Source organism: Lepisosteus oculatus, chromosome 16, assembly GCF_040954835.1.
Source record: "Lepisosteus oculatus isolate fLepOcu1 chromosome 16, fLepOcu1.hap2, whole genome shotgun sequence".
Taxonomy (NCBI): Eukaryota; Metazoa; Chordata; class Actinopteri; order Semionotiformes; family Lepisosteidae; genus Lepisosteus; species Lepisosteus oculatus.
In genome coordinates, this window is record NC_090711.1 from 5610353 (window position 1) to 5636827 (window position 26475).

At 37.9% G+C, this 26475-nt stretch overlaps 2 protein-coding genes and 1 long non-coding RNA gene across 5 annotated transcripts in view; 1 reads left to right on the forward strand and 2 right to left on the reverse strand.

Annotated features, from left to right (window-relative positions):
* The window catches only part of slc2a4rg (SLC2A4 regulator), a 59940-nt gene extending 47128 nt beyond the window's left edge, over positions 1 to 12812 (reverse strand). The window contains exons 1-2 of one of the 2 annotated variants that reach the window (XM_015364966.2): positions 12318 to 12812; positions 9185 to 9432 (exon numbers count right to left, since the gene is read on the reverse strand). In XM_015364966.2, coding sequence (XP_015220452.1) covers positions 9185 to 9432; positions 12318 to 12611 — 542 coding nt within the window. In that variant the 5' untranslated portion in view covers positions 12612 to 12812. The remainder of the gene's footprint in view (positions 1 to 9184; positions 9433 to 12317) is intronic. The other variant, XM_015364967.2, reaches the window with a different exon arrangement.
* Positions 11422 to 26475, forward strand: part of LOC107079586 (uncharacterized) — a 31568-nt gene continuing 16514 nt past the window's right edge. Inside the window, exon 1 of the long non-coding RNA XR_001480530.2 lies at positions 11422 to 11505. This is a non-coding gene — a long non-coding RNA (uncharacterized lncRNA). The remainder of the gene's footprint in view (positions 11506 to 26475) is intronic.
* LOC102685415 (phosphoprotein associated with glycosphingolipid-enriched microdomains 1) overlaps positions 20451 to 26475 on the reverse strand; it is a 47513-nt gene continuing 41488 nt past the window's right edge. For both annotated transcript variants that reach the window (XM_015364970.2, XM_015364969.2), the window contains one exon: positions 20451 to 24417. In XM_015364970.2, coding sequence (XP_015220456.1) covers positions 23953 to 24417 — 465 coding nt within the window. In that variant the 3' untranslated portion in view covers positions 20451 to 23952. The remainder of the gene's footprint in view (positions 24418 to 26475) is intronic.

Below are 26475 nucleotides of genomic sequence, written 5' to 3' on the forward strand. Positions count from 1 at the left end.
GCTTCAAAACATTTCTGAATTAAGTTAAAGAAATCAACTGCAACTGATCACAATTTAATTGTTGCAAGTCTTTAGAAACTAGAGATTTAACATTTGCAGCAGCAGCAGTTTAGCCAAGCCCTTAGCTGAGACAAATCAATCAGCTGCTTTATTGAAAGCATTGGCCTTAGAAAAGACTGAACAAAATCTTGACATCCACAGACTACCTGACAACCCAATGATCTTCATAACCTTTCTAATGGCTTCTTTGTGAAGAAAATAATCATCAAAATTCAGCTACAAAGGGACGGACGTTGCTTTCACCATGAAGGTTTGCCTTCCAAGGAAAAATGAATATTGTAAAATGTAAGAAAACGGTTCACGTGTGTGTGTGTGGGGAGGGGGGTTGGTGCATTTCATGAAGGCAGATGAAGGGCACCCAGATAACACATCGTAGGCTTGAAATCCAACATCCCAGCCCTCTCCACAGCAGAAACAGCTATTTGATTGTGAGTCATATACACTTGTGGACTGTCAGTGTGCAAAAGTTTATTTAAATTGTGGTTAGGCAGAGGCAGCAAATGTCAGCTGCCAAAAGCCAATTATTCAGGAACCGTGGGTGAATGCTCCAGGACTCCATTTTGAAAGGAAGCTATTGCGGTTGGACAGCAGTAACCGTCGGGCATAGCTGGTGATTTGTTCGAAAGCATAGTCCAGCAGGAATGCGCCAGATTACTGCACAATTTACCCATTCCAGCAGGGGCCGAACACTTGCAATTGTAGACGAAATGAAAAGAAATACTTTGCAAGCCAAAACCACCCGAGTTCTCTGGTTGCTCTGCAAAGAACCTCTGGACTTCAGTACCCCCTGTTCCAGCGTGTGTTCGGTTTACTCATTTATTTTTAGTACAGTGCTGGTAAAATAACAAAGGAATTTAGGTGGAAGTACAGTAGTTCTGTGAACTATGATCAAACAGCCCCTAAGCTATCTTTTATTCCACAAGACGTTCCAGCTGCTTGTGTGTTTCCGAGGATTTAGTATGGCATTCCGATTACACTGAAGCCCTCAGAGAAAAAAAATGAAGAGGAGAAGTACTACGTTTTTTAATAAAGACTGCAATTAGTCACCCATTAAAATAACATATACAAAAGGGAAGCGAACAGAAGAAAGTTTGTTCCCTGACAGCATGTTTCCTTTTTTTTCTGCTTCCAGCACCCTGCTGTCATTTCAGAGGTCACAGGACCAATAAGGACGTCCGTTTTCAGCACAACAAAACCGTCCAGAGGGCCAACTGTTTCCATACACATCCCAGAAAACACACTAACACACAGAAACTGGCAAAACCTAACAGACTGGCCAGCCTGGCTCAGTACAGTAGAAATGTGCTCCTTTTGGCTCATTTTTGTCCCCTCAGAAAGTCCCTGTGAGCTTGCAGACGCTGAATGAATTCCACAGGGATGTGACTAACTGTTGCAGCTAATTATACCTGGCAGGAATGTCGGCAGAAGCTTCTACAGCAGAAAAGAAGAAGTGCATTTATCACCAAAGCACTTTACAGTGACAGTCTACATTTCCTGCACGATTTTATAATAATGTAGCCTCTGAAAAAAAAAACATTTTCTTTGTGTCATGGAGTCTGTGGGTGAAAAAGACACAGAGGAACCAAGAGAGATGAAGAGTTGAGGAGGTGACTGGAACAACAACGCATTGGACAATACTGTTGCTATGCAACAGAAGTCCTAGAAGAAGTTATAGCTCTTGTAACTGTCATAACAGTAATTATTAGAGATTATGTAAGCACAGTTGTCTGGTTATAGTACTCATAAAACATTCTGTGGGGTTATGTAAGATGTTTCCTCTTTAACGAAGTCGCCTTGTGTTGTTCCCCACTCGAATGGCATCATGCCAGTACCAGGATCTACATCTTGCAGCTGGTGGCTCTGATGCCTCCAGACTGCACTGTCAGTGAGGCTTCTTCCACTGCAAAACAAAAAAAAGTAGCTATTTCTAATCAACAAATACACCACACAAAGTCAGAAAATTCAATCCCGCATCTTTTTAATTGAAAATGACTTCACTATAAATTGCCACACCGAATTGAAGGCCTGAAACAGAGAGGGATGGATCGGTAAGAAACAGGTTGTCACAGATCAATGTGGTTTTTACCCTGTAAGGGTGTAACTGACTCAACTGGTACGGCGTAACGATCTGCAACAGCAGCTGCATGGTTTAGTTAGTCTGAAGGAAAGATTGTTTTTACCATACAACTGTTAATTACTAAAACTACAATGCCTCAGTCATCACAAGACTCTTAGAACAGGCTAACTCTAAGCATGGAAAACCGAAAACAACTTGCACCTTGGAGCCAATGAAAACAATCAATTCTCCGACTTTCCACAGACTAGCAAAAACGTAATGTGCACACAAACAAGGGCACACTCACAAAGTTTCCAAAACAACCGCACACTATTTTTACAGATGTGGATTTTCTATTTCTTACAAAACAAAGGAATCTATTGTTCCCATTCCCTTATTTTAAGCTATATATTATTTACAGTACTGCAACACTGACGGAATTGAGTCTTGTGGCACAATCCTAGCTTTGATCGCAAAAAGCCACTACAATAATCTTAACTATGTTTTACGTAAATAACATTATGCACAAATACCACAAACTATCAGACCTATCATATTTAATAATACTAATGTGCTATATATTGTTAAATTGGAAATGACGATAAATGACGATAAATCTATTTTTTCCTATTTGCATTCCTGTGCATCTCCAGAGTTTGATTCCAATTATCTCCTGCTCATTAAGACTACACACTGGATTATAATTAATTGATTAGTGCAGTATCCCAATCTCTTTTTTGAAGTATGCATCATCAACAGAATGATGTACTATAGGTGACATCTGCAAAGATATCTATTGTATTCTAAGAAGTGAGTCATACTGCGGTCTGATTAAAATACCAGAACAGCTGACTTGAATGATTCATCTATGCAATGCTTAGATATCTATAAATTACATGTTATCCAAATGTTCTGGTACACAACAGCGGCATTGCTATAATGTTATGTTGAACAGGTTTCTTATTCTAATTATAAAATATTTTTTAAAAAACAAATATATATATACAAAGACGTGTCTTCGTCCAGAAGCTAAACAAAAAAAATAAAAAGACTTTAACAGGTAACTGACAGGGTACAAATCTCTTTAATCCTGAATTATTCAAGAATCAATTAAATGATTCACCATCCAAAGATGCAAAAACACAACAGATCCTTCAGCAAGGATCAAGAGCAGATCAATAATAGAAAGTATGTCTATATGTTAAGAGTTGTGGGTTGACCATACTGTTGAAGGTTTCTCCCATTCATAACTTTTCTAATCTCCTTAAAATAGGTGATACTCCAAGACTCTCCAGGAAATAGCTGGATGAGATCCTTGGATCAAGTAGCTACTAGCAACCATATAATCTAAAAATATTTTTGTCATTTGTAACATTTTAACTCCATTATAATTATTTATTAAAAATTAATAATATATTATTAAGACTTGAAAAAAAATTGCTGAAACAGAGTTTAACATCCTGTTTCTGTTGACTGTATTAGTAAAGAAATTATTTTTTCCTCCAGTTACTTCTAATTAATCGTTACTTTGGCCTGAGGTTTAAAAGCAATCCAAACAAAACACTAAAAACCAACATGCTTATCACCAGTTTATTCTTATTTTTTAAGCTTGAATAGTCAAAAACAAGCAATTAAATTATTTTATTGCCAAACCACAATGACATGCTTAACTTAAAAACAGCATAGCATAACGTTTGTCATTTTTGTCCCAATAAGCATCCATTTCAAGAATTTAAAGACAGAAAGAATAGAGGAAAAAAATCTATAATTGAAAAAAGTGATTTACATACATATACACCTAAAGAAGGTTCCACATCCAAAGTGCTGTTGTCTACTTTTTTTCTACTCTTTAGTGTGGAATTAACTTCTTAAATTAATTTTAATTAACTTAAATAACTTATTCCTGATAAAAAAGTACACTTCTCCAGTGCAAATCTCCTCCTGCTGCTCAAATAAACAGCAAACAGGGGGTGGCAGGGTTGCTGCCTTGAGTGCTGGGGCCCTGGGTTCAATCCCAGGCCTGGTGTGCTTTCTGGGTGGAGTTTGAATGTTTTCCCCATGTTTGGATGGATTGTCATCCGCTTTCCTTCCACAGCCCAAAGTCATTCTGCTAGGTGAATATCCTTCTGGGGAAATGGGCCCTGGTGTCAGTGTGTGTATGCATTTGTCTGTATGTGCCCAGTGATGGACAGGAATCCCAGAGAGTACCCTGCCTTGTTCCCGTTGCTTGCCAGGATAGGCTCCAACTCCCCCCGACTCTGTATTGGGTAGAGTGGTTAGACAACTGTTTGGTTGGATGGATGGAAATAAATGACAAAGCCGCAGAGTGGACTGTGCTCTTGTTTACACTGTAACCTGACTCCTTGAATTCCAGGATCCATAAGGCAACTATAGCACACCTATTCTAAAACTCAAAGTACTCCCTGTTGTGTTCCATCTACGTATCATTATTGTGTACTACCAGGCAGTTGTTCTCATTTGCCATATAACCAAACTCTTCAACGTCAATTTCACACAACTCTCGGTGAAAAAGAAAGGGGATTTGGAATGTTCAATCTAAAGCAAATAAAAATCTAAAGACATTTGTACACATGTAAGTTGCAAGAGATATACTAAACAAAAAAAACCTCTGAGTTTTCATAATGGTACACATTCCTGTTAAAAGGCTTCTCATACTACTTATAGTGAAGCCTTGTGGCATCAAGCTACAAGAGAAATAGAGAGATGGTATATGGGTTCGTACTTGTTTAGGGTTGGGCATCCTTTACAATGAGAAGGTTATTCTGTATCAGAGTATAAGCTGTTTGTAGTTATAGTTTAGTTCAAATGTGATCATTCAAAATATATTTGTTCAGACAGCTATATCAAAGCTGTTATTAACAATGTTTTTTACCTTAGAACTCTGCTTTATCAAATCGAACAAACCTGGTTCAAACACTAGTACCTGCAGTGGTTTTTGGAGCAGTACAAATTTGTTAATTGAGGAGGCTGCATTACCACTCTACATCTTGATCTTCTCAGACCTTAGACGCTAAGCAAGGTGGGACCTAGTCGGTATGGGGATAGGAGATCTTTAATTAAAACCAAATTGCTGCTGCAAGTCATATTGGTGGACCAGTAGTTGGCACTCTTCACTTTTCAAACTAATGCCCTATTATTGTGACCTACATTGTACTGTAGAAGGCACAGTCTTTAGAAACATTACACTGACATGTTATGGGATCTTTAATGACCATGTACACAAGACTCCTAGGTGTCCCTACTACATTCCTCTTTCTGTTTGCACAATCTAGGCTCCCTAAAGTTGCATTAATTCAAATAGTGATTTACTTTCACAATTATGTACTTGATCTGCAGCTTACTGGGGCTGTTGCATGTCACCCAAGGTAGGTGCTGCCCTTCAGTGGTAGATAAAGCGCACGTCCCTCTGAGATGAAAAGCACTGCACTAACGCGAGGAATTATCGATCCTGTATCACAAAGAGACAAGGTGCTTAAAGAAACTTTATTCATGCCAGCAGGACCTTGCATTTGAGCTGAACCAGTCCTTTGTGGAGATCAAGCTCACAAACAGGACTCCACTATCTCCCCCATCTCAGCCAGAGCAAGTCCAGACTTGTTTACTGGATAATCTAATCTATATATGGCTGTAAACTAAACTAATAGCCTCTCCCAGCAGTACCTCTCCATCATACAAGGGAAGTTTCAAGTCCTGCATTTTGATTCTACAGCCAAAGGTGCACTTTTTGAAGGCTTATATTGTATATCAGTATTAACGTACCGTTGACATATAAATAATACAAAAAATCTGGATAATTTAAACTGCTGAACAGTAGTAATAATTCATCTCTAATGTTAAATACCTACAATAATCATTTCTGATACAGGAACTGCTGTAAATACACTTCGCTATCAAAGAAAGTGCAACATTTCAAAGTTTTATAATGACCTTATGCCCTTAATTCCTTGCCACACTACTCTTTAAAAAGGATAAGTATTATTTTCATTTCAGCATGTTCCATAATTCCCTAACAATGCTTTGAAAAAACCTAATTTACTGTGACTCACTGAGAGGCGTCTGAGCATGACAAAGTTGATTCTATATTGTAAGGGGAAATTAAAGAATAACGCATACACTAATGTCTAGGATATAAGGTTAGTGGTGGTTAACCTAAAATTTAACAGATGATTTCATTGGCAAATGGCCTTGGAAGAAATCTCTAGATCTGAGGTCTACTGTAACTAAAAGGAAAAATACATTAAGCTGTTTATAGAAAAAAAAACTTGCATAACTCCACTTTGGGAAAATTTGGGGACTTGAGAAAGTAACAACCATCAAAACAAACACAGATTCTGGAGACAACCGACTGCGCAAACAGTAAGCTAGAATAGCAGAGTAACAGGCAACTGACAATTGGCAGCAAATTATTAAGTAAGGCTGCACAGCAGGGCATGTCAATGCCAATTAGAGAATAGCTGGCAATACCAGCAAGGGTGGAGAATGAAAAAAACACATGATATAATGAGAATACCTTAATCCTAGTTAACGGCGGCATAGCATAGTGCATAAGCCTCTCATTTAATAACTGGTACTGTAGGTTGTGGGTTCAAGTTCCTGCTGCAGACTCTTCACCTTGAATGATGTACATTATCCAGCTATATAAGTTGGGACAGTATCGCCGGTGGGTAATTCCTCTAATGAACTAATATCCAGTTCAGAGGGGGAAGTCACTGACTCTCTGCTTCACTATACATGACGGAAACCAGGATGAGCTCTGGCCTGATGAGAAATTATGGAAATTACCCATCATAGTTACTACTTGTCAAAGAGCTGTCACATCAGCAAGATCGTCATATTGAAAAGGTCTGTTCTGATTTTGCTTAGTTTTTAAATACTAAGTTTTAAAACCATGTTAAGGCTAAAGACACAAAATGTATTGAACTTTAATCACATTACAGGAAAATTAAGATTTCTCTACTTGCGAGATCACAAAACATTTTTCAGATACTTTGGATCACTTCCTTAAAGTAAGCACAGAATGTAATGTGCTATAATTGCATTAATTACTATGGTGATTTCTGACACAAACACATTTAAAGACTATAATTTACACTGCTTTGGAATGAGTGGCCTCAGTGACATGTTTTAGCTTTTATTTTCATTTTTAGTTAAAAAGCAGTGCTGCAATTAATTAAAATAAAACAGAGCACATAATATACTTGCATTCAAACTTTCCTCTTCACAGATTCCTTGATTTTACCCATTGGGGTTAATCTGCTACGTAGTGGGGCTGCTGGTGAAAATTGGCTGCATTGTATGTTTTATCCAGGTGGATGCTGCACTGTATTACTATATGTATAAGAACAAATATCTGCACATGGAGTTCAGAGTCTAGAAGCAAAAGGAACTTAATTCAACCCATTTCAATACTGTTTTGACTCTAAAAAATTACTACATATAGTCTCTGGGGGAAAAACACAGTGGTTAGCATTGCTGCCTCGTTGTGCTCGGGCCCTGGGTGTAACTCCGGACCTGTAGTAATGTCTTTGAGGAGTTTGGATTTTTCCCCTAAGGCTCACATGGACCAGGGCTAACTGTATCCAGAGGTTTTGGGACAGCGCAGAGCTGTCCTGACAAAAACACCTACCTGTTTTGAGACACAAAACATCTGCAGAGGGATAGTGTACTTCCAGATAAATTAAGTATCTTTTATTGTGCAAGGCCCAGTTTTGAAGATCCGTTTATTTAAAAAACAGAACATTTCAGTGTGTAATGTGTGAATTAGATACGATGACTAAGAACTTTCTTACCTGTTAAAGATTTCTGACCTGTAATCTACAATACCATGTACAGTGCAGTGTTTATTAAATTCCCTTCATATTCATTGATTTTTTAAAAATATTTAAAACATTGTAGATTTGAATCCCCTTCCCACTTACCCTGTATTGGTTGATACAGCCTTAAGTTTAAGATGAAAACTGCTATTATGACTACCTGATTATCTAAAATAATTTTTATTTCATAATTCCACTTACAGCATATCACCAGCAATATTTATATCTTCTTCAATCAGAGCACAAGAGACAACCTTTAACGAGATTGTAGAACATTTCTATACGAAAGCAGAAAAAAATAAAATAGCATTAAAAAATAGTTCTTCTTTAGCCTGGACGATCATAGCAGTTGCTATTCTCTTTGTGACTACTAATGGGCACTAATAAGCTCAACAGCAATAGCTCCTTCTCTCTGCTAGGCAATGCAGTTTAACCAATACTTAAAGGAATATCAGTTATCCGTATTAGTTAATAACACAACAAGAAAAAAAGAAAAACTTCAGACTCGTGTAACAAAGCACTCAGCTTGCATTATGTAAAACAAAACACTTATATTCAGGCTTTCTGACATTCAAGCCCAAGTACCTTTGAGATCCATCTTTAATATAAAGTGTACCTGATTAAAGCACTCAAAGTGTTCATCTGCCAAGGGCAGCTTTTTAATGAATGTGAAGAGTAACCACTACTCTGGTTTATAAAGCTCAGAAGAAAACGTAACAGTAACCGGAACATAACACAATGCATTAAAATCCTAAAGATTTAAAGGAACAAGAATGTTGGACTCTAGAATTAAAATAAAAAAGTAATATTTCTGAAGAATGCAAATGAAGGTCAATTTAAAGAGAGACAACTCTGGCAGTTCTTTAACTACTGAAAATAATATCCGGGTTACATTCCTATTATTGCAGTTTCGCTAGCTTATCATACTCTGGGGCATCATACCCAGTCAGTCAGTTTCAAACATTTTGGAAAGAGGTGAATGGTTACTATAACTCTAGCACTTCCAAACCACAGAGGAGACTTTTAGATAGAGTAACATCTAAGAACACTAAAAGCGTCTGTATCTAAAATGCACTTTGTCTCCACCCCAAAAGATGAGTGTAGAGTACAGTAGTTCTTTAAAGGAATTGTTGTACATCCTATATTAATCATATGACTGATTGATACCCCCTCTTGGATTTATTTTGCACAACAGTAAAAGAAACAAAAAATGAAGAGGATATTGGGTCCATACCTGTGTCTCGGGACAGGGATGTGTGATGAAGTCTGCAGACACCTCTCATCCAGTGAGAGGTCAAGGCCTTGTAACAATGGGTCCCTCTTGAACTCTGGAGCTCGCCTCACAATGCATCTGCTTTCCAGCAGAGCTGGGTCTTCGAGCTTCTTACCACCGAGATCGAGACGATGTGTGGGGCTTCTCTTCTGAAAGTCACACGACACTCCATCTCCATCTTCTTCTTCACTGTTCCAGCTTATGGGAATCTGAAAGCAAAATTAAGGAGTTCTTATCTTATGATTTGAGCTTTTTCTAATAATGTATAAATACACTCCTCAAACAGGAAACGAAGACACTAATGCAGCATACTGTACATGTTCTTGCAGATCAGTGTAACATAAAAACAGCTGCAGTGTTAACACAGATAAGAGTGAGTTCAGCAGCTCTAGTCCTAAAATGCGCTGGAAATGGACCAAATACGCCTGGTTTGTAGATAAATTGTACTTGTAATGATAGCACTATTTGAGTGGACTCTTCGTTTGTGACCATCAATTAGATTAACAAGAGGTACAGCTTTCGGCAGTGTATTTTTAAACAGTCTTATAAGGAAAGGGAATAATTGTGTGTCACAGGCATTTATTTACAATCCAAAGAAGAACAACATAAAACAGTAATTTCCTCCTCTATTAAAAAAGCTGAGGTTAGTACTCCATGGAGACTGTAGCTGAGAATAGGTTCCTAACAATAGACCCCTCTCAACTTTTAGTTTAAAAAAACACTTTTGTCAGGGATCACCAATAATGCGTAACCACACTGAAAGTGCTTGGGTTGATCCACTCATTCCCCAAATAAAAACTGTACCATTTTTAAGGACTGCAACACTTTTTTGGAGCAAAATAACTGCCTGGTTAAGAAAAGGTCCGTTATTACAATATGCAGAAGGCGTTAGGTACACAAGGTTCAACTCCTGCTCCCAACAAGACTCCTATTTTGCCTGTGCACGCAATAAGACTAACATTCTTTGAATCTCAAGAGCAGGTAAATCACCCAGACCTGGTGGGCTTAGATTATGGATGGCAGTTTTGGGAGACTTGCACCATGCACATGGGAACCCTCAAGATATCTGGTCACATCCACTTTGGCTCAGTCCTCAAGGCCACTCTATGAGACCTACAGGAGACCTTCATGAGATTTTTTCCAATCATCACTTGCTTTTGAAAAAACGTGAATGGGTGTGAAGAAAGACAAAGCAGATTTACTACACTTGCATATCTTCGGGCATTGTTATGCTAATCGAGTACAGCCACGTTTCATGCCACAACACGAGGCTCTAGGCAGTGCCGAAGAACTGGAAACACCAGCAGTCGGAGTCAGAAAATGGTCCATTAAGGCATGTCCATTTCCAACACACCAGGGGCTCCAGGGCAGACATGTAGTGTTAAAATGACTCCGCTCTCTTAACATATAAGCATCTGCTGGATGCATTGCTTCTATTCTTCTGCACATTTGAAACATTCCAAATGAAAAAGTGCTTCCTTGCCTCTAAACAATAATATTCAGCCTCCTGGCCTATGTTCTCTCTATTCTTGGCAGCTACCCATTCAATGGAGGGAGAGCACACCGATCAATTGAAATGCTTATAAAATTAAGCTCATTTATGCCGTATATACTACACACGTTAACATGGTTCATTTCTACAACTGCTCTGTTACAGTGTGCAGCTTCTTAAAGGAACCAAAACTCCTTGTGTCGATGTCTTTTAAAACCCAACTCTTCAAAGAAAGCGAATAGTTACTAAATTATACGGGCTTAAAGTGGGAGTGCAACAGACGATATGCACAACTGTAACTTAATTGTATTGCCTGCTTCACTGTGGACTGGAGGGTGTGGCTTTGTTGTCAACATAGCCACCATACTTTTAAAAAATAAAACTGTTACATGTTAAAATTTACGTATGTAAACAAACATCTTTTGGGGGGACTTGAGCTATTCTGTAAATGCCTTCACGGCGGTGTGACCCTAGCTTTTTATAGCGATGCCTACACTCATCTTTTCTGACGGTGTGGAAAGTCGTACTTTTGCAAAAGACACTGTTGGTGCACATTTAGAAACTCGATTTTTTTTACGAAAGGAAGAAATCGTAGGTACAAATGAGAATTATTTAAACTATATTACATTTCATCCACCATTCAATGCCAAGAGCGGAGAATTAAATGTGTTGAGCGCGCTCAGTGAAAAACATAACAAGTGAGGGGGCGTGACGCAGCTACACAGCTGTACACACACCGACACTGCCGGCAACCGCCTTTGCAACTTTCAAGTTTATGATTACCTGGATGGTGAGCAATTAAACTCTTTTGTTCCAAAATTCGTTCAACGCCTACTATACAAATGCAAATTCAAAGAAAATACAGTCGATATACCAAAGTAAAACGTAAGAACCACCCTTAGGGATAAGCGGACTGAACGGGACATTTCAGCTCAGGCACCTTCTTGACTTTCTGTTAAGCGAACCTATCATGCCATGGCCTTAGAAACAATCTTAAAACACACTAACAGAGAGGAGTAAGTCATGAGGTTACCAGACCAGCTCCTGTGTATTAATAAGGTGGTCGTATGAAAAAGACCTTTTGCAATCGTGCAAACTCAACTGTGGGCCTTGAAAAATCAGTCGATTCTATAAAATGCTCCGAATACGGGAGCAGTCAAGGTGCGTAAGACAAGACTTAACAGACGAGTTGGGCCTAGCAAATATACGCTGATAGCTTTTTGATCACTGCGGTATTGCTGTGGGGGAGGGGGGTATTTTTTAAAGTCCCAACCCCCTTTTTCCCTTTTAAACTTTGAACATGCATTGAGTCGCCATCTTAGCAAATTTAACTTCGGCACAATTTCCACTTCAGTACCGTAAAATACTTGGACAGCAAGACACTGGCGTTGCTGTACAGTACGTTCTTCAACGTGAACTGTTACATCCTGCCATTAGAAAAGCAGGAATATTTTTTCAGAACACTTAAATAAAAAGTAAGAGATTTTAAGTTAAGTTTAAGACACTTCAGAAAATACAACATCAGTGACAAATGTACTGCTCAAGTACCCTTTCACTTGTCCACGGAACGCTTAAAAGTAACTAGCAGTCCACACTCCCTACCTTTCCCAAACAGTTAGGGTGTTTTTCTTTCTCTTCCGATTTCAAATCGATCCCATTCAAAATGATATCTTCACCTCGGCGTTCTTTCAAAGTGCCATCGTCCAGCCTCAGAGCATAAGTAAAGCATCCAGATGCAGGATCATCCTTGCATGCCAGTATTATCCCTAAGTCCCTTGTTGCAACTGTCTTGCAGTTTAAGTTGCTATTCCCTGCATGGCTGATACCGGTGAGACCAGGAGTAGTGCAGACTCTGATACCCATCAAAGACCTCTTGGGAAGACGCTTGGAATTCATGATCAAGAGAAATAACAGAGGCTAAAGTGAGGTGCAAGAGAGTCGAGGGCTGCTTGTTTTTCTAAAAAGAAAATGCATTTAACAAACTGTCGAACTCAACTTCTTAGTTGCCATACGACTTTTGCTGGTTCTCTGCCACACCAGATCCCAGCAGCTGCCGGTAAGGAGAAAAAAAAAAGATTGTTTTTTTTTGTCAAAAAATACATGCCACGCCCCCCCTCCCCAACTCATGCAGCCGGGCGAAATCCTCGTGCCCCGCCTTCCATTCACTCTGATTGGCCCCGGAAAAATATAAACATTCCACCTTGGCACGCGGCCATAACATCTTGAACTCTGATTGGTGGAATAAGAAATGTCAATCATGGAGTTTTTTTTTGCCTCTTGCGAATACTGTACTGTACAGGCTTGCCGGCCGGTATACGACTTGGAGGAGCGATAAAAAAAAGACACCTACAATGTATAAGCTACCCCCCGACGTTTAAAATTTAACCTTTTCATTATTTCGATTGGTTTCTAACACCTACGCCACCCCCTGTACCAGAGAACCGAAACATACGCCGTAATTTATGCGTGTTCGCGTTTCCGGTACAACCAATTATTATTTTTCATTAAAAGTGCACGCAGATCATTGCGTACTAAATGAGGTAGCAAGTTAAACATACTGCATGCATGTATTATTCTGCTCCTTTAACAGCGTGTAACACACGATATACCTCTATAAGATTAAGTAGCCTCTCTTTTTATTAGCTCTGAAACCGACAGTTACTGTAAGTACAGCACTAGCTCTACAATTGAACTTGGTGCTGTTTCCCTAGCTATCTCGAAACGAACTTTTTTTGTGCGCTCTTTAAATCAGAAAAATTGAGCAAGCCGATCAGTTGGCGGGCTGCGTGTAATAATCGTATGAGCTCTGTAGCCCAGTTCCGCCCTCCCTCGAAGCAGAAGCGACGCTGTAATTACATAATCTTGGGGGTATGGAAGGAGGCGGCAGAAAATGAGGATGTTTCAAAGATTGTATCAGTTTTCGTATTTGGATGATTTCATGAGTGGAGGGTGTCTTTTGCAATTCCCCCTTGAGGTTCGCACCGGCATAGGTGGCTAGTTTTTCACGTAGCTTGGTTTATTCCTTTGAGAAAGGCCTAAGACAAGCGTATAGCATAACGCTTAAGGGTAAATATGAACAAAAATATGAGCCATGATTTCAGAGTGAGCATTTTGAGGGGGTAGTTTTACTCCACCTTTTTTTTAAGGGATACGTCATACGTCATTTTGACATTTTGAAAAAAAAAAGGTAAAACAGGAAATATGCGCTCTTTGCCGGTTCGGGTTTATCTTCAGAGAAGGGAGAGGCGTACAAACAGCAGAAACGTTCCCAACTTCTTTAGAGAGACAGACATCATGGAGGCCACTACTGTCGCAAAGCCTGTGTGTTTGCTATTGAGCACCTCTATTTAACACGTGTACGAAGTTTAAAACGCACTTCTCGTTTTTTTTTACAGTTTTCAATACAAAGCTATTCTGCTTCAAAAGGCACAAACTTCATTCCACACGTTCCGTCCCCTTGGTCAAATTCTCAAATGTAGTGGCTGAGGTTATTGGTTAGTTACATTCTTAACTCTTATTTACTTTGTAAAGGGCATGTTGATTTAATCTGGCATTTAGACATTCTTCGGGTTATTCAGCTCACCGTCGTGGTGTAAACTGCTTGTCTGTTCAGATGTGTCAGGTTAATTATTGACTTTTTTTTTCATGGAGTCAAACTAGAAGAGAGAAGCTATTGTGTACCCGAACTTTTATATCTTCAGCTGTCTTTATGTTACCTGCGTACATGCATCGTGCACCCTTATGTATTTCATTTCAGCTCATGCGTTTTGTTCTGGGAAATAGAGCCAGAAGGGATCTTTATTGTCAGTCGATTCATTAAATGAGAGAGATGCTTTTTCTCTTCTTAAATTGTCATTTATTTACTTCGGGCTCTACAAATGATGAACCAGAAATGGTCTATTTTAGCCAATGAATTTGACCCATTGTGTATTCTAATGCACAATGCGCATGTATCAATCTTTGTTTTTTTTTTGTATCTGATTGCGGACTGTATTTTAAAAATATTTTCAAAGATTGTTTTCCTAAAAATGCTTCAGATCGGCCTGCTTCAGTCACGTGGCAAAAAAGGACGTAAGAAAATGAATAAAGTCAATCACTTAGGTCAATTATAAAAACATGGTTTCAAGTATTAATTAGTTTTACTGCCCAATAACTAATATTCAATGTTAACATTTTCTACATAAACACTGTGTGTAGATGTCCATCTTAAATTTAGCCCTTCAACAGCCTTACAGCGAAACACGGTATTCAGATGTGAACGAATGAAATCAGTCAATTGCAACCTATGCCCAGGACATGTTATATTATAGAGATATATAAACGCTTGTACTTAACTGTTCTTTTTAAATGGATCTCGCATAATGGAAAAGACATAATATAAATATTTCGTATTGAAAGGCAACTATTTTCAAATCGTATGTGAGCTCATACTCCATAAGCTTCTAACAGTCGTTGAAAATTAAATTTCCCTGTACTATTTAATAATGAATGTAAATTATACACATATATTCAAGGGTATAATACGTCTCTAGATTTTTTTAAATATGATACATATCTTTTGGTTAAAAACTGGGATGCACTGCTCACACGTTTTCTTTGAATGTCATATCGAGTAAGGCACAATGCAGTAAATGGCAACAATTATTAATATTATCTATATTCCACAGCCATACTATCTTAAATATAGTAAAATAAGCTATAAAAGACGCGCAAATCGATCTAAAACCAAAGCATAGTTCATGATGTATCCAACTAGTTTTTCTGCTGGGGTGAACCGTGATTTCCAACTCCGCCCCTTGCTGGTATCACACGTGTCGGACGGTATGGTCTGTGTTACTGTTTAAAGCTCACACGAGTATGTAGCACTGCGCCTTGCAATGCATTTCTTTCTGATGGTTCTCCACTATCATGTTGGGGTTGAAAATGGAGCATGTTGGAGCACATTCCTGGGAGTCTGGTGATGGTGTATTATGTAGAAAGTTTTTATACTTTTACAACAACCCCCCCCAAAAAAAAGTTTCTTATTAAAAAAATAAAATTCGCCAATTATTGCTCTCTGCAGAGGTTTCCAATCTGGAATCGCCAGTCAACTAGTCTTTTCGGGATACAAACCTCTGTGCAGATCCGGGATTCACGGGACTGTCGCAGCTTTTCGTCTGGCAACCCGCAGGCCCTGACCCAGAGCAAAGGTGGCACCGACTCTCACTGCCTGGGAATTCCCTAGATGTCTGGAAGCCAGCAGTAATGGCGACCCCGTGAATTCTGGACTGGTCAAATTCTGGGGGAAAAAACTCCGAAATTTCATTCCTTTCCGGCGGTTTTTCTCAACATTCACACAACACTGTACAAATAATTAACTCAGTTTTTTCGCGCGACTTTCCAAATGGGGGGGGGGTGTTAATTTCTAAATGCTACCCAGAGACCATAGGTCCAGCTATGGAAATGCCGTTTGTCTTATTTTATTTCCGTACAATGAAAATATCATTTTTATTGTATACAACATCCATACTAATGTACAGGTTTTATTGCGTGTTAAGTAACAGACGAGACTAAACAACAGTCTATGTCTAGAAAAGGCATATTAAGGGTATACCTTTTTGCTTTTTCTTCATAAATGTGTATGCTGTATCTATTTTCTACAGGTACATATACTTTAGTTATACTGCTGTATTGTTTGGAATACCTATCACCATGAGTTACAGCATAACTGCATGTCATGAAGAGACGGTGGCAGTTAATAATCTTACCACAGTAGCGGGTGCTTGTTAGCCCTCATTGCAGGACCATTGATTTGCTGTGTGTCCAGTATCTTCTGGCTGACAGCCCGGCAATTATACAAACTCTCTATACTACCTGTAAGAATTCTGTCTAAGTGACCTTTTGAGACTTGGAAGAGACATTTCAGAAAACCACTAGTATTTTTTTTTAACTTTGTTATTTTCTCAGTTTAAATTACACTTCTGAAAATATATATTTTTTTACTTTATCTAAGAAATTAAAAACGTGAGAGGCCAAGAATAAGAGGATGCTGTTTGGCCTGTAGCTTGTTTGGATGCTAGTAGCTAAGCAATCCGACAGTTTTATCGTAGCCTTTGAAAAAGTCAAGGTACTGTATCAGGTTCTGAAGCAATTTGACTTGGTCATTTCCCCTTGACTATTTGGAGTCGAATCGAGCACCTCATAGTCTTCTATTTTCAATAATAAAAATATTTTAGACAGTCAGTGTAGGGATTTTTTTCTGTAAGGTGGGAAAGTACAGTGTGTTTGGTCTTATCTGCATACTCTAAATGTCATTTCCTAGTTTGCCTAGTCTTGAATTTTGCAGCTGTAGTGAAACTAATATTAAGATGCCTTTGAATTAATTGTTAATAAAGTACTATTGTGGAAAAAATATCTGTACCTATTTTCAGGCACCTTATATCCTTTTAAAATACCGTTCAATGATAAATATGGATTTAACATAATCTCGATATAATATATGATAGAGTTGTTATTAACAGGTTACATAAAGTCAACACAATAGGTTTCTCTGTAACCTATACTGAACCTTTAGAAAGGATTTGCTTCTTGGCTGTAGCTTTTAAAGTTTTAATAGTATGCTTTTGTTTCGCTGCTCATTGTCTGAAGAAATTGCCTTCCCAAGAATCATCTTGTCTGTATTCAGGAAAACAGAAGTATGACGAATCCAGTGCTTTTCACTCTACTGGAACAAATCCCAGTTCCCAGTTTATTTCCAGATGAGCCCTTAAAATCATTACAGGTCAATAGGTATACAGCTGTACAGATAAATAGTTGTAACTCTGTCCCTTTGCATCTTTTACTGCACTCTAAACCCTTCTGTTTCTTTGTGTTGATATTATCTCTTGTCTCCGTTACTGTTTTCATTGTTTTAACTTTTTAACTTTTCCTGTAAAGTGCTTTAGGAAGATGTTTTTAAAGGTGCTATATAAAATATATCGGGAAATATCATTGACCTTCATTTATTTAAATTAAGCATGACTTAATAACAGTCCCTTATTCCCCTCTCCTAAGGGAGAGCATCTAGTCCTATGCTTTAGCGAATGGGAAAAATTGATGACATGTACTGATGACAATGTTTCTTTGATTCTGTTACACATTATTATTGTATGGGGAAAAATCCCCTCAGATTTTCTGCCTCTGTTTTTGTGCTGCATTAAATATAGAGTGACTAAGTTGCACATTTCTATAAAAATAGGCTAAACCTTTTGCTTAAAGGTTTAATTAGATGCAAGGCATGACAGGAGAAATCACAATGTGTAGCTGGATGGAATCGAAAAATCTTACAACAAAGAAAAAAAAACAGTAATGATCTGTAATATTGAAAAGCCAACTTTGTTCACCTACTGAGCTTTAAAATCCTCCATGTTTTTAGTTCTTTAAAGAGGCCTCCAACAAGCTGGAGTCAGTTCAGTAATTCATGTTTCAAAATTCATTATTTAAGTAATTAAGTTCCAGCAGAATTAAATTAGAAGCATATGGTATGTCAAAAGTACTCAGAACGCCCAGGAACAACTCATTGTCCAAGTACTTAAATTAGCTTGCTGAGTCTCTTTTTTTCAGCCTAGAAACCGTTGTTTCTCTTTGCTTTTGATTCTCTACACAGTGCGTACATTTTCAAAGATATGTGTTGTGTTTGTAACCTATTTTTATTGTTCCAAGGACAGTTGAAACTTTGAAATATGAACACAAATTCACAAATGGCGGTCACAGGAAACACAAGTGTATCTTAGGCATGTCCTTCGAGCAGAGCTATCGGTTGCTAGTTCGGCCTTACCCTACGACACCACGGAGCCAAAACCTTAATTATCCAGACAACCCTTTTCCCGTTATCACATATCTCACATGCGAGATCTTACTTCTCCATCGTTCATTGGAATTAACGATAGATTTTTGTACATTTTTGTTTCACATCTTTGTTAACAAAAATGTAAGATAATACAGCTGTGTGGTTGTTTACTTTAATAGCATCCTTTCATTGAAGCAATAAAGCCACACTAATATTTCCAAAAGAAAAGTTTTTCATTTTTTCAGAGAGATAAGTTGAAATCTCCATTGTTTGTTGCTGTTTAACTTGTGTAGTTTTTTGTTACCAGTAGAGAACATCGGTAGCCACATTCATTAGAAACTAATGTCTGGAAGGCTCTGTTTTTTGTCAGTTTGATTCTGTAGTTTTCACATTTCTATGTGTTCAAGTTGCGATTCCAGTTGTGAGGTGCATAAGTTTTAACTACTTATAGAACAATATTAACATTTAGAATGTGAAGTGTGCTTTAAAGTGTGCTATAATTGTACCACACAGTCATTTAGACAAGGAGATATGATTGAATTATAACTGTTTGCTTGATGTTAACTTATCGTCTAATACTGACAACATAATTAATGGTTTTGCACCTTAATTTGGGGTGCATAGCATTCAGTATAATAATCTGATTATATATTTTGTTTATATAGCACTTTTCATCCCTAAGGATCTCAAAAGTGCTTTAGGCATAGGAGGGGTCCCACTTCATTCATTGCTGAAGTGCAGCCTGACCTGGGAGACACATGGCAGCCATTATGCACCAGCAGCTCCACTACACAGCAGATCAGGTGGAGGAGTGAGAAATTATTGTGATTGTGCAAGCCCAAGGTGGAATTTAGCCAAGACACAAAGGTAGCCTTACTCTTACTAACAGTGCCATGGGATCTTTAATCACCAAGCAATCAGGACCTCAGTTTAATGTATCATCTGAAGGACTGGAGATATGAATGTCCATAACTCATAAATAGAGGTTTTATCCATTGAAAGAACAGAATGTAAAAGCATTAGACATCAGGTAAGTTGCAGAGCTTTTAAAAGGGCTTTGCTGAGCTCTCTTTAGTCATATTATTAAGTGTTATTTACTCAATTGTTGTAAACATCATATACAGATTTAGTATAGGTATAGAGATTTGGTATTATTGTAAGAAAAAGACACTGGCACCGAACAAACCATCGCTCCTGTAAAGCATCTGCCTTTGTCGCAACCTTATCATTGGCTACTGTCTCTTTGTGATATGCAATACTACAATGTGATTTTAGGTTATTTATTGTGATTAAGCAATTTAGACCTGTAAAGATATATGGTAAACAGGCTTTTACAATAATGTTATTGTTTCAAGTAGGCATGCAGTGGTGATGCCATGTCACCCTTTTCAAAGTAAGACTGAGTTCAAAGCATGTTTTTAAGGCTGTGTGCTTGTGGATGTCAGTAGAACACATTTTGTTCCTCATGTTTAAACTGTAATGGAGCAAAAAATGAGTTAAAGTTTGTCTAATGCATTGGTGCTCAGCTCAGTGGCAGAATATGTAATGATAAGAAGTTCTAATGATAATGATTGATGTTGCCAAATAAGTGTAGTTTCAAGGTTTTACTCTTAATATATATTGGTTTTAAGCATTAGTACTACATGAAAATGAAGACACATTTATAAATACATTTCCTTCATAGACATGTAACCATATAAACTTTATTTAATCCTAACATTTGAATTGCATGATGTCTTGTCCTGCATAATTCATACTAATGTACAGCATTTTGTGGGTGAATATGCCTCAGAGTGCAACAGTACTTTAGACTTACCTAGGTAATTAAATGAAATAATGTCCATGGATTAAATACAGTAATTTATAGTACCACTCATAAATTCCAGAGATGTCTCCTTCTTATATGCAAGTAAAGAAAATAATCTGTATTCATATTTTAAGGTGCTACTTTATTACAAAAGTATAAACTTGAATTAACATTACTTTAAAAGAATTATACTTTTCCATAAAAAAATTACAGTTTCGTACACATTAGCACTTACATACACAGCTTTTCAGACTTTTTCATATTGTACACCTTGTGGTATGACTGAGCTAACAGTAACACCAGCTGCCACACTATGTTCAGCAGTTTTTACACATTTCTCTGAAGTATACAGGCCTGTCATTTCTATTTGAGGTTAAAACTGAACACCTAAAATGTTTTATGCTTGGGTACAAATTGTCCATAATGATACACAGCTGTAATTTGTCACCAGATAACCATTTGAAACATTAAACACAATCAGAACAATAAAGCTAAATTAAACTTTGATTGCTAAAAGACATCAAGAATGTGCTCCCTAATATAATATGCATTGTATTATACATATGTACATAGGTATATGTATACTGAGAGGCATTAAAAACACAACAAATGTGTACTGGAGACATTCGATTTATTTTGTTTTTTAATACTTCTCAGTAAGTATGTAACAGGGCTAGATTAACCAGTTAAAAGGTGATTTCATCCCCCATCAAAACTGGATGATGCTGAAATACAACAGCAGGTGGCCTGTCCTTTTGTTATAGCAGAAGTCACCACTGTCTAAGGAGGAATTGTATGGCTTTGAGTGGGAATCTAATCCTAGCAGGGTGGTTTAGTGCATATCACACAGCATATATATTCTTTATAACTATGCACTTGTTCTTGTGATCCCTAAAGTCCTCTCGATCTTCCTCGAGCCTATTGGCTTAAAAAGTAATTATAAAGCTGTAAGGACTTGATGTGAGATGTGCAGTTCTCTTGACTCAGGATTTTAAAATGCCTTAGTCATCTGTGTATTCTTAATGGTACATGTATATATATATAAATAATTACCACTTAATCCTTGTGCGTCACAGGATGTGTCTAGAGGTGAGAAGAATCAGGTGTTCATGTAGACAGAACTTGCTTCCCCAGACTCTTACCACACATTCTTTTCTGGACTGAGTTTCAGTCAAGGTACTGGTTCAGCAAGCACTGCATTGGTTTTGTCTTCTCTGAGTTGTGGGTTCTAATTGAACAAATAGAGGCTTTCAGCAATCAGTGCTATCAGTTAAGCTTTTATTGTTATCATGCAGTATCTAGGCATATCAGGACAAAGTGGCATTGTCATAATCCATATATCAAGAGCTAATCCTGAAATAAAATTGCTGTGTAACTGTGTAAACATTCTCAGGTACCATAGCAGATTAAGTGCATGCACCTTCAAGCAAGCAAATTGCAATAACAGCATTTAACAAAATAATACATTTAAGCATGGCAGTGATTTAGCTTTTCTGTTACATTGTTTTTAGAATAATCTCTAGTTTATAAAAACAGTGCATATAGAAAATATACAGTGCATTTGTAACCTTGAATAAAGTGACACGGTTTCAACACAGCATTTTGCTTTCTCAGAAAATGTTTCTTCTTATTGTCCCATATACAGTACGAATTATTCCTAATCCAGCATTGTATTTCTTTCCCTGAGCTTTTTTTTCCTCTTAATTTTTCCATTTCAGATTTCATAAAACTCTTAATATTTTTAAAAATCACATTTCTTGAGCTGCATGGGAAAGTGTTTGTTTACAAAGAGGCCTTTTTGAAGACGGACCAGATAAAAAGGCGAGCTTCCAAAATCTCTCTCGCTTGTAATTTTGTGCTCATTACTTTGTTTTCTTTGGAATCCTCCCTCCACCAACAGTCTAACCAGAGACTGTGGCAGAGGTCGCTGGAACGGAGTCTTGGCAAAGGAATAATCACGTGGAAGCAGACTTTCAGGTAGATAATCCACTGCACACGTCACACAGTCGGAGTACAGTCTCAAAGCTTATCCATACATTTAAATACAAACACATTTAAAAACATGGGAAAACATAAGGATGACATGTTAAGTACCTTCGGTGGAGCAACTAAAAACAAATAATTAACTGGCTACTTTCTGGTTTAGAAAAACTGAAGCTTGCAAAAGGTTTTGGTTTTACAAGTGAAAATATGGAGAACATTCCAAAGTGGCTCTGTATTTAAAGGCTCATTGATTGAGTTATGCAACCTGTAGAGTAGACATCAGGCAGAGACACAGCTGACAGGTTTGGGGTGGCACACAATCAATGGCTCTGTGTCCCCTGGTTGGCACTTAATGTTTCTCTGTTTTCAGATTCCCAGTGCAAAACATAACGGGCTGGTCTGGCGGGGCACATGAGTAAAGACAGGTATATGGTTCCTTTGAGTTAGATATGTACTGAAGTTAGGAGCTGGAGTGAATGACATTATGATTTCAGATTGTAAACAAGTCCTATTCTCAAACAATATTCATATTTGAAATCGGTGACTAATTCTAAACCTGTTGTTAGTTTATGTAAAGGCCATTTAAAGATAATTAACCCACAAGGTTAAGGACAAAATAAAAGCAAAAAGTAAACATGAAAAAACAATACTAAATTTCAAATAATAGCAAAATATATACAGTACTATAATACTCAAGACTATACTATATCATATTAGGAGCCACTTTGTACAGAACTTTGTCTTCAAAGCTCTTTACAAATTAAAAAAGTCAAATAGTCTATATAGTTGTTCTAGAAAATATACATAAAGTATATATCATATACACTTAAAGAATGTGTTTAAGCTACTGAAAATCAATACAAGGACAATCAATTAATCAAAAAGGGGAATTATTTCTGAATGTCTTTTCTTTAAACAACCCATTCTAACTCCAAGAAAGTGGAGAGAAATAGAAATGCAATGTGAGAGTACTAGAACAATTTGGGAACTTTTTACTTGAATGAGGCTAAACAACATAGCTCCATAACTTCTTCACAAACACTATACAACCCCAAAAAACAACAGGTATAATCCACTTCAAACATCTTTGCAAATTACATTACAGGTGGCTATTTGGAATGGTTAATAATGAGACTTTCAGCCAAAAGTGGAGAGACTAAGTAATGTGAAATGATGGAAGATCCTTTAAGGATCTGAGAGCTGACAAGAACTTTCTGCGCATGCAGCTTAGTAACTGTAGGCCTAGAAGTTTTATACAGTATAAATCTCAGTTTGCTGTACATTGTTTCATCATATTGTGTGCTGTTCATGAAGGAATAAGGATAGTATTTTTTAGCCCCAATCAGTAAAGCATTGGCAATAATTCTTACTTGGTTTGAGTGCTAAATCTGGACTGGTTCCTTTACTAGCTTCAGTACCTTGTACTGTCAGTAGCAATGTAAGTTTAAATAAAAATGCATTCAGCTTTCTGTACACAAAACAGCTTGTGAAGTATACCACTCTAGCAACCCTCAAAGGCAGGCAAGGAATTTACATTGTTGTGCCATGTCCGGCCAGCGTCCTTTCGAGCATGGTTAAAAAATCGGAATGGATGAAAAGAATATGTAAAGTGGCATTTCAGGATGATTCAAGAGTGGGCACTATAGTCCCGTGACATACATTTCGACACCATCATTAAATGTGAATATGGTGGTTGTGCTGGTGGTGGCCCCTTGCTTCAGATCGCTGATGCTTTCGTATAAGTTCTCCCTGGGGAGGGTCTTTGAGATTGCCTTCTTCTTTTTGCCTTGCTGGGGTGCCAGGGCTTTGTCCCTTTTCCAGTTGGCGTCAATAGTTTCGTAGGCTGGGTCAGCATCCCCGCCCCCCACCCAGGTCTTCTCACTAATGGACTCGTAGCAGGGGTCTTCACTGGGCATCACTGCCTGGGCACTTCCTGCCCAGACCTGTGTCTTTGTGACATCATACCCTGTGCCCGCCTCCCCCTCCGCATTGCTACCTGAACAGTGCTCAGTCCTGTGCCCAGCGTTCTCTTTAGTGGATGGAGGTGACGCAGGAGGCTTCCTCTTCTTTGTGGGTTTGCACACCTTTGAATACATCTCTGAAATCTGAAACAAAGACACAAGCATCTTTCTATCAGCACTGGCGTTGCATTCATGGGGATCTGCATTCATTCCAGCATTGCACTACAGACGAATACATAAATTGAAAATCTCCAAAATAAGACATTCAGTGCCTCCATATTTATTCATATCCTTGTTAAACGTAAGCAAAAAAACATGATCCGACCAAAAAGTATGCAATTTTTGTCTTGCTTGGATGATGCGAAATTAGCCTAAATTTCTAATTCTACTAAGAAAACAGCAGCATCATGTTTTTTCAAAGAACAATTTTTTTCTTCTAAATTACAATTTGCAGTTTTTTCACACCCCCAAATATCTGCACACTGCACCAAAATAATCCTCTGAAAACACTGTGCTGTCTGGACATTCAGATGAAGCTCCCAGAACGTTCCAGAAGCCTTCATTGGATCTCTGTTTCCATGGGGGTATAAAAGGAAGTATCACAGTAGGAGGAAAATCCATCAGTAACATTGATTGGTCATGGGTTCTCAAAGCCAGAGAACGCTCTAAAAATTGCAGGCAAAGAGTCATTGATCTTCACACAGTAATTAATGGCTACTGAAATTTCATTGAAAGCTGAATCTACCAGTTTCCACTATTGTGTCCATCTATTGTGACATTTCAAGGCACAGGAACAGTTGGTATCTTGCTAGGAAGAGAACACATGAAAATACTGTCACCATATGCTGAGAGAAAAATGGTTTGTAAAACCACCACAAATCCAAGGCTAACTGTTACAGATCTCCATGATGGTCTAGTATCATCAGGCTACAACATTACAGAAAGAGGCTGTGTGGATTTGCCAAACTTCATCTCAATCAAGTTTTCTATGTCATACTGTATGGTCAGATGAAGTGTTGTAAATAGAAATGTTGTCTTAAGGGTTCTCCGGTACTCTAAACCAGGGTGGTCTAACTTCTGGAGGTCTGATGTGTCTGTGGAGTTTCATTTCATTTCAGCTCACCTCTTAATGATCTAAATCAGCTCGTTATTGGTTTCACTGGACAAATTTATGCACGTCTAGCTTTAAAAGAGAATTTGCAAACACACTGGCTCTTCAGGAACAGAGTTAGACCACCCCGATCCAAACCATGGTGAGCTATTTTACCAGGAAAGGAAAAAGCATTACTTAACATCAAATAGATCTTTATTTTCCAAAGAAACACAAATGAATCAGAATGCTCTTTGTGGTTTAGTCAATTTACATTCTCTGGAGGCATCATAAGCCTCAGATGCCAACTGTTAATGCAGTGTAGTCATTCAATTTTTCAGTTCATTCAGCATGGTACAGAGCTCTGCCATATTTTCACACTGGTGATTGCACATACTCAGGATGGATGTCATCACTTTTCTTCCTTAAAAATTAGTTATGTAATACACCTCAGACTGATGACAGATAGAGAAAACCTTGGCAAAATTAAGCAAAAATCCCAATAGCTGTCTTTTCCTTAATCCTTTATGGATACTGCACTAATTTCCAGAGCCTCTGCTTTTGCTTTATACTGGACTACAGCTCATACCTTCAAAAACTGCTCTAGGCTAAGGGAAAATCCAGTATAATATCTTCAAATCATCAGCAACCACTTTATTTTCTGCTGCCAGGAGCCATTTATCTGAAGAGAAAACTTATGCATCAAAGCACTAGAGCAGAAAATCAAACTTAATGGATTGGACAGTGGGTGTAAGTATATTTGATAAAAAAAAATATCTGTTGTTATTATGCTTCAGAGCATATAGCACAATGCAACATCAGCTCTCCCTTGTGAAAAATTCAACCTTCCAGGGAGCTCTTACAGATGCATCACAGATTAAGTGGAAACAAAAAATCATTCTGGCCCATTGAGGCACAAATAAGGTGAAGAGGGAGTGCCAGGTAGGATTAAAAAAATCAATCCAGGCTCTCTTTATCAAACAGTTGTTCCTAACACCTCTTTACATTTTTACATTAGTGCAGTGGGACAAGATGGATTACGGAAAGCCCTCCCTTCCAAGTGGCTGATTTTTCCATAGTAGCTTGGAGAGTTTGGATTCCCAATTTCTTTT